Source organism: Ctenopharyngodon idella, chromosome 24 (assembly GCF_019924925.1).
Source record: "Ctenopharyngodon idella isolate HZGC_01 chromosome 24, HZGC01, whole genome shotgun sequence".
Classification (NCBI taxonomy): domain Eukaryota; kingdom Metazoa; phylum Chordata; class Actinopteri; order Cypriniformes; family Xenocyprididae; genus Ctenopharyngodon; species Ctenopharyngodon idella.
Window position 1 is genome coordinate 2322757 of NC_067243.1, and position 9253 is coordinate 2332009.

Genomic DNA, 9253 nt, shown 5'->3' on the forward strand with positions numbered 1-9253 from the left:
GATGAAGACACTGGAAATATGGCACAAATCAGCGGTCTCTCCCATTGCTATAAACACACAGTGCAAGATCCATCCACTGGGTGCTTCAGTGCTGGCTAAAAGAGTGAAATTTCCTGTTAAAACAGCTCAAATTCACTGGGTGTGGAGGATATCTTTCTCCCTCTGACGGGCATTATCGCTGCATTCTGTGTTTGGGCCACACCCATGCAGAAGCAGCGTTTCTGGGTGGATCATGTTCTTTCAGTGAGAACATGACTATAGAAAAGTTGTGGTCAAGGCTCTCATAAGTCTTAACTAAAAGACAGAGAGCCTCCTCAGCTGCCTCCCGTCCTGGTCCTCGTACCTGGGGGTACAAGGCATTGGCAGTGAGCGCTGAGGGTGATTTGGGCGAGTCAATGGGAATGCTTTCGTCGGCTGGATCCCCCTGAACCTCCCATTTCCCAGGAAGCTCTGTTCCCTCAGTCGAGTCCATGGATGAGTTAGGTGGCTCACGGAGAGGATGAGTTATCCCTCGCAGCATCTGACAGTGGACTTGAGCCTCCCAATGTGACAAACCTTGTTCTGCCTCACCACGGTCTCCCTGCCACGGGTATCCTGGGTACTATTCCTTTAGTACTGCTCATACAGAGCTTGGGAACAGCCTTTCACCTCAGTACGAGGTACTTCTAGCAAAGGACACGGTAGAGCTTGTCCCCCTGGTCAAGATGAAGAAGGGTTTTTACAGCCCTTATTACATTGTACCCAAGAAGGGTGCCAGTCTGAGACCAATCCTAGACGTACAAGTCAAGTCATGCTCAAGGTCAAACACATGCTCACGAGTCAGATATCAGGACTGGTTCGCAGCAAAAGACCTGAAGGATGCATACTTTCATGTCTCGATCCTTCCATGGCACAGACCATTTCTTCGCTTTGCCTTCGAAGGATGAGCATATCAGTACAAGGTCCTCCCATTCTTGCTGTCCCTGTCTCCTCACATCTTCACGAAAGTCACAGAGGCTGCCCTGGTTCCAATAAGAGAGCGGGGTATTTGCATTCTCAACTACCTTGATGACTAGCTCAGTCTAGGGAGTTGGTTTGCGAACACAGGAACCATGTCCTGTGGCACATAGCCTGGTTGGGATTTTGGGTGAACTGGAAGAAGAGCAAGCTCTCCCCTGTGCAGAGCATCTTTTTGTGGAGTTAGACTCGGTCTCCATGACTGCTAGTGCTCGTATGTAGTGGTTGCCCTGACGGTCACCCCATACAATGTATTCGCCACTGTTCAGTTTTCCTGTCTGTGAACCTAGTGTCTTCCCCTAGGAAGAGCTAGCTCTGTCGCTGGTCACTGTGGGATAGGTACTCTCCCCCCCTTCGGTGGAGCCCACCACAGAGCTCCCCAGTATGTAGTACTCCCCACTGGTGAGTCCTTAGGTGTATCCCATGATATCTCCCCTTCAGGTAGAATGTGGTCTCCATAGCTGTACTATCCCTTTGGGAAAGAGAACGCTTCCCAATCAGGTGCATGCAGTTGTGCATTCTCTAAGCTTAGGCCTACTGCCTTAAAAGAATCAGAGTAGGCCCTACAGCTGCAGTGACCTCTTTGAAAGTGGGGTAGCACTCCTTGTGTGACCTGAGGTCATTTATCATAGGTGTTGAAAAGTTACGAGTCAGAGTTGCTGCATTTGTTGCTTGCACCATGTTGTCTCCTGATATGGTACAGTAGTTGTGGCATTTAGTATAGGGCAGAGGTTCTCAACTCCAGTCCTTGGGAACCACTGCTCTGCACATTTTGTACATTTTGAACGAGGATTACCATATGTAACCGAGATGTTATTCCAAATTTTTGACCAGTAGTGTATATGAAGTAAGAGGTCTGACTACACCATTCACAGTGCTTTCTGAGAAGAACTGTTTCATCAAAAGATGTCATGTCCATTGTTTCAAAATATTTGCTGCTTTAAATCAAACATAACTGATTTATTAAAACCATGTAGAAAGACACAGTGGTAAAAACACTTGTGTAATTAAGTGACACAATGGGCAGTCCCTGTTGTGGCCTATATATGATGATGATCTTGAGTGTGTTCTTTTGTGAAATCAGGTAAGCTGTGCACCTGCAGGTGAGTATCTAGGGTTGAGTACAGCCGGCAGACAGAAGCGCAGCGCATGATCGGCCTGAACACTGAGCTCGATGACGTAGACGATGGAGATGATGGCAGTCTGACCCGGAGACAAACACCCGACGCTCAGTTTGAACACATCTGAACTCGCATCGCTCTCTTCCAGCAGAAACGCCTGCTGACCCGAACTCACAGCATCATCATACTGATCCCGCGCCTGGAAGAGACAAACACACCCATAACCACAATCACCAGAGGAACCTAACTTACCGTCGTTCCAGCTGACATATAAATAATAAGAGAAAGATATGCGGACATGGAACAAAATGTCTGAGCAGAACATTTCAAGCGACCTTGAGCTCTGGAAAGGCACTATATAAATAAAACGTATTATTATTTCAATGCTGTTTTTGTACTGGTTTTCAAACTTCTCAGGAGAAGTACCACTACTGAATAATATTAATATTGCTGTATTTCAGATAAATCATGATGCTGCATGAGCCTCATCAGACGTTTGACTGGCACTTTGCAGGTCTACTGAAAAATGTTTATTATTTTCTAATGGCGTAAATTTCTGGGGTCATGCTGCAGAACACCCGAGAGCCTCCCCAACTATATCAGACACAACCGCAAAGTTAAAGGTGCAATAAGGGATTTCTGAGAAACATCACTGATATCTGAAATCAACTCCAGCAAACACACCCCTCCCTACATTGCTTCACCCCAAAAATGCACAAACACACAATGCAAGAGTGGATGTCTCTTTATCATAGCTGAAGTGAAGCAAAATAGTGTACAGTACAGTACAGATCACTAGGTCATGCCTACATCATGAGTGGACACACCCCCTACTGCTGATTGGCTCACTCTCTCTCCTCCCCCATCATGAGTGGACACACCACCTACTGCTGATTGGCTCACTCTCTCTCCTCCCCCATCATGAGTGGACACACACCCTACTACTGATTGGCTCACTCTCTCTCCTCCCCCATCATGAGTGGACACGCCCCTACTGCTGATTGGCTCACTCTCTCTCCTCCCCCATCATGAGTGGACACGCCCCCTACTGCTGATTGGCTCACTCTCTTCCCCCATCATGAGTGGACACGCCCCCTACTGCTGATTGGCTCACTCTCTTTCCTCTCCCATCATGAGTGGACACACCCCCTACTGTTGATTGGCTCACTCTCTCTCCTCCCCCATCATGAGTGGACACACCCCCTACTGCTGATTGGCTCACTCTCCTCCTACATCATGAGCGGAGGCCCATTTTACCATTTTACAAAGGTTGAGAGACAGTGGAAAGTGATGAAATAGAATTAAATGGGTTGCTGTAAAAAGATTAGGAAACCTCTGTTGTTTCTAAAACATCTACTCAGTCAGAGTTAAGTGTGCGTCACTGCTCATTATTTGTGCAAAAAAGTGTCACAGTTGTGTTCGATTAGGGTTGGTACTGAGAAGTAGTGGAACACCTGTCATAGAAAAACACAACACCGCTGGTGTTTAGACTCACGCTCTGTTTGTCCTGCACCTCTGCCACAATCTCCTGCTCTCCGATCTTGGCACTGAAGTGGCAGACGGCGGCATCGGCGGGCAGCGGGAAGACGAACACGGCCTCCAGCGGACGCTCCTCCTCATTGACATACTGCAGACTGGAGCTGACGGAGGCCACGTGATCCTTAACCTGCAGCTCCACTGAGATGCTCTTCAGAGGAACTGAGAGAAACACACAAACTTATCAACACTCTCTTCAGAAGATCAAACACACAAACATCTCCACACTCTTTTTGCTAATTAGGAAGAATTACACACCATAGCAGTGTTGGGGAGTAGTAGCAACACTACTAACTAAATAACATTTTCCAGTAGCTTGATAGTAGCTCAGTTGCTTTTAAAACAATGTAGCTTTTCCAGTATCTAACTCATTTTTTTCCAGCAAGTAGCGGTGTAGCGTGACCAAAAGCTACATCCTGTTTTGCGTTTTGATGAGCCTGTAATGCAGTGAAGCAGAGCAGCGTTGTCTTCTTAGACCACAAACTAAAGTTGTCTATCACACGTCTCAGCTCACTGAGAAGAGGTCGTCTGATGATTATGTAAAGGACGTACAGGAGTGCATTGATGTTTCACATGAATCTACTGTGATTTATACAAACAAAAGATTAAAATGTGTCAGACCTAAAGCACATACAGGTGAATAATAATAGTTTCACCTGTCCCACCACAGTTTTATAACTTTATGAGCTTTATGTTGTGTTTTGTGCCACTGTGTTCCATCAGTCAATAACAAAACATAATCGCGATATAGAGTATTGCATGTTATCACTCGGTAAAGGCTGTGTTAAATAGGTTACTAGGGAGAGTACGTGTGATCAAGAATCTCAAAAGTGAAAGTAAAAAGCAAGCAAGCAAAAGGGATTTCAATACCCCGCATATTAATAGCAGCTCCCTGATGTCCGCAAAGTGCATACAGTATAATTGCTCAATGATATAATTGTGAGAGAAAGCATTGAAATATATATTTTTTTCCTCTTATCTCATATTTATCGCCTTTAGAGGCTAAAAATAACTAAAAAATATTTTTTTTAATTTTATTTCACAGAACAACAGTAAAATTACAATACTAACATTTATGAATGTTGATGGATTTCTTGCTTTCAGACCATAGAGCTTTTATTTTGGCGGAAACCCGCAGGAAGACCTTGTTGACAACAACAGATAAATGATTCTTATTTTTGTGTTTCAAATGCAAATTATAAATGACTCAAACATATAGCAATCACAGAGAAGCACTTACTGTGAATAGAAACTGAAAGCTGTGGAAATTTAAATTTAAATGACATTTTTCCATTAATATGCAAGATTACGGGGTACCCAGATTTTACATTTCTTCAGCATCAAATAACAATTTCAACGCAATCTATGGTTTTTAAAATATGAAATTTATTCACAGATATCACAGACTTCTTTTGGTCCATAAAGAAAAACTTCTCAATAAACATCATGTTCTCTTCGGTTAGGAGTGTCAAATCCCTCCGAAATCACATTTACTCTCACAACCGTACTAATTTTAAGTAATCATTCATTATAAAAATAAATAAGATTTAGGGAACGTTCTGTATAAGTTATTTATAGGTTAGTTAAATAATAAAAAAAAGGGGAACCAAAAACTAACGTTAGGGGAACGTTATAATGTGTTTGCTGGGTAAACAAAGCTGTGATTGTGAGGAGGAAGTGTAGAGTTTATACCTGGCACATTTCTGTCAGACACGAGACCACAGCAGTTCACCATCCTGACCCTCTGTGAGAACAAATCAGCTTTTACTGCACATTATACATGAAACTTTCTTATATTTCATCTAATCTGATAAAGATGGAGCCGCTGTTGTGTAGCCTATCAGTACAGTAATGTCGTAAATACAGAAAACACACGCACTTAGAAGAATAATAAGGGTTATTACAATTTTAAAGAGCTAATGGGAATTAAAACCCGTTTGACCATATTATGTGATAATATTATTTCCTTCATGTTCACAAAAACATTGTTGTTACAAATATTGGCAATTTAAAGACAGAGTTTGAGCATTTAATGTCACAAACAGTTCATAAGAAACTGAAAGCGATGGAATAATTTCTACGATCTCCTTTTCTTTCTTACAAAGTGAAAGTAAACATGAAGTCAAGAGCGCTTTTTACACTACAGACTCAAACAAGTCTTACCACTTTTATAAGATGCTTTCAGGAAGAATCGGATGATCTGAATCAGCTGCTAACTTCCGTTCCTGTGAGAAACATCAGCTGTAGAACTCTTTCAGTTTCAGAAGTGAGGGGCGGGGCTAATGTTCTTTTATTAAATATGAGCTGTTTTCACGTGGATTTTGATCAGATCTATATCTACATATTATAAACCTCAATACTTTTAAATAAAGCCACTTTCCTGTTCATACTGTACATGCATACGATGTCATGACATGATGTACAATGAACATTTTTATTTTTATCATGGTTAATGAAAATAAAACTGCACGAACTAATTAAACTAGTGAGAACAAATAGGCAAATAGGCTGAATTTAATTTTGAAAATATAAGTTTGTAACCATATTGTAAAATGTTTTCCATTTGACTGTACTGTGCAATAATACTATTTCCTTCATGTTCACAAAGCATTGTTGTTACAAATATTGGCAATTTAAAGACGGTTTGAGCATTTAATGTCACAAATAGGCTACTGCAGTGGTTCCCAAAATTTTTACAGTGGAGTACCCCCTGAAGGGATTGCAATCGTTCTGCGTACCCCCTCTCTTCCACTTAGACTGCAGTCACACCTTTTCCATTAAGGGACAATATCTGCCCCCTAAATTGATTTTCCAGTGCATACATTTACCTTTATATATAACTTTATAAAATATAATGTTTTAAATGTTTTAAATATAATGTTCAATAGAGAAATATGCAATGATTGTAAAACTAAGTGATGCTTTTAAATATTAAACTAAAACCGCCAGTAGGTGGCAGCAAGTCACTTTTTTTATGAGTGAGTCATTGAGTCATTCATTCAGTAACGAAGCAAGTGGCTGTGAATGAATCATTGAATCATTGACTCTCACGATTCGTTCAAAGCCGCAGAATTGTTCGCGAAACACAGACGATGTTGTAGTTCTGCTGTGGTTTTTGTTAGAACTATTTTTGTTGTTGTTGCAAAATAGAGTACTGTGGTTAAAATGTACGTTTTATTTTTTAACCTGTTGTATAATAATGTTACGTTTGCAGTCATGTGGATATTTGGGAACAATTGCATTCTTGCTCGTTATCATCATTAAATACAAGAACTCACACAAGGTATGTTTTTGTATCAGAGAATGTTTGAGTCTTAAATCGATATCAATTCACTATCTGTGTCTATATTTGTTCTTCATGCGAGTAAGTGCTAAATCCCCACTTTTACAAAGGTGCATTGTCGAGAACGACAGTAATTTAGCGCGATTTAAGGCAGCAGATTCTGCATGCAATCTATCATATGCATGCTGCTTCTGTGGATGCAGTCATTTTTGACTGCAAATGATGAGGTAATTTGATTAAATGTACTGGATTTACGGCATTTTGCCAGTTAGAAATACATGATCGGTTTTAATATTATTTTAAGGTTGAATTAAATGAACTACTCAGTGTTTTGTTTACATACCCCCCTTTTGTCACCTCACGTACCCCAGTTTGGGAACCACTGGGCTACTGTAATAATGAACTTGAATTGTCAAACTTTATTATATGCTTTTTATTCATTTTTAAATAATATAAATTATGCGTGGTAATAATAAGTTTTTTTTGTCAAAGTAAAGATATTACAGTTTTTCTAAGTCAGTTTGGCAGATTTTTTTTTAATCATCCTTAAAATTTGCAAAACAAAGTTCATTTCTCAAAACAATTCGTACAAACATCATTCAATGTGTAGGAGCCATTTTGATGCAATTATATTTTGTCCATTGGGTGGCGCTCTGACAATGGTATATAAGGAGCACATGCATAATTAGACAACAGGTGTTTTTGGTGGCAGGAAAACATACAGTGTTTGAACGTGTTTGATCGTGCTTATCATGCTCACAACTGCATCATTGTGTTGGACTGAACTTAATACTTCCCTTGATTTAAGCGATATGGGAATAACTTTTGGTGTGACCAGCTGTGCATATGTGTGCAACACATCGGCAGTGACGTCATGGGAATGCGCACGCGTCAGAAGCTATAATTAGATGTGCCACAGGTGCATCAGCAGGATATTTAGTCTTCAGACCACTCTGTGATGTGTGTGTGACTTGCTCATAAAGAAAGATTAAATATACACACATGGTGTGTCTTTGTGCCCTCGATCTCGACTTATTCAGCTATCTCTCCCCTGGGAGCGCATGATCTCAGGCATTTCAGATGCGATTCAGGCTGGTACTGCGCTGCACACAATGGCTGTTACAGGCATACCAGGCTGATCTTATGAAAGATAAAGCACAGCCTTTCATCCAGATCATGTTTATTTGTCTGATTGATGTTTGGCTGCATTTAATGCAGAGTAATTAAATATAATACTGAGCTGGATTTCCTGAAACCTTCTTAAATCGACGTCATTCTTAAATTATACCTTAAGCTGAACCTTAATGTTATTACGTGTTTCCCGAAACGTTCTTAGTTAAGTATACCTTCTGTAAGTCATTCGTTCGAAAGGTTGGTCTGGACCACTCTTAGCTATACCTTATCACTGTTGACAGTTCACTCCACTAGTGGCCACTACTGTGCAAAAAGCTTCTTTACATCTCATGGGGCGTTCACACCAGACGCGACATGCGCGAATAAATCGTGCTGTTCGCGCGTAGTTGGACGCTTGAACATTTTGAGTTTACTCGCTTCATTCGCACATGAAATTCACTTCACAACAGACGCGTCATGAGAGGGGCTTCTGCCAGGCGGCTCGTCTCGTTTCTGCACACTTCCTCTGAATAAACACATCAACTCGTCAGCGGGAAAGTAGTTGTAAAATACGGCGAATAAGCTCAATTTGCCAGCTTTAGCTAGCTTGTAGTGTCAATATGTATATATATAGCTCAAATTGAGTAAAGAGCATTTTTTACAACTTACCAGATTGTCCTACCTCCTCACTCACTTCCTTCCAAGCAAGATCCTTTTTATTCCTGTTTCTATAAAAGTACAAAGATGTCGTACAGCGACGATGATTTTGTCCTCTATTGTTGTTTCGGATTTCTGCCTCGGCTCACTACATCGTAATCACGTCACTACTAGAGCAAGCTCCTGATTGGTTAATGTGGCACGAATATTCTCCAAAGTTCAGATTTTTCAACTCGGGCGATTCGCGCGAATCACGCGTTACGCGCGTCAAACGCCCAAAACGCTCAATTTGCGCTGCGGGATGTCTATTCACGTCTTTGCATTGACTTAACATGTAAATCACTTGCGCTTAACGCTTCATTCTGAAGTTCTAATAGCCTACACCTAGTGTTAAATTAGGCTAACTGAAGTGTTTTCATAAAAAGAATATAATTGTCATTACACTGATGGTTGTTAGCTTTTTAATTATATTATCCAAAGGTACATCAGCTGGCAAGCCATTAGGCAGTAAAGGCTTAGGAGCCTGTTTAAATGGAATGATTGTTGT

The 9253-nt window shown here is 41.0% G+C and overlaps 1 protein-coding gene and 1 pseudogene across 12 annotated transcripts in view; both read right to left on the reverse strand.

The window, feature by feature from the left end:
• The window catches only part of LOC127507143 (von Willebrand factor A domain-containing protein 5A-like), a 182480-nt gene extending 177083 nt beyond the window's left edge, over positions 1–5397 (reverse strand). For all 12 annotated transcript variants that reach the window (XM_051884088.1, XM_051884086.1, XM_051884085.1 and 9 more), the window contains exons 1-3: positions 5346–5397; positions 3613–3815; positions 2094–2316 (exon numbers count right to left, since the gene is read on the reverse strand). In XM_051884088.1, the coding sequence (XP_051740048.1) occupies positions 2094–2316; positions 3613–3815; positions 5346–5388 (469 nt within the window). In that variant the 5' untranslated portion in view covers positions 5389–5397. The remainder of the gene's footprint in view (positions 1–2093; positions 2317–3612; positions 3816–5345) is intronic.
• The window catches only part of LOC127507150 (von Willebrand factor A domain-containing protein 5A-like), a 182288-nt pseudogene extending 176392 nt beyond the window's left edge, over positions 1–5896 (reverse strand).
• Between the last annotated feature and the right edge of the window lie 3357 nt (positions 5897–9253).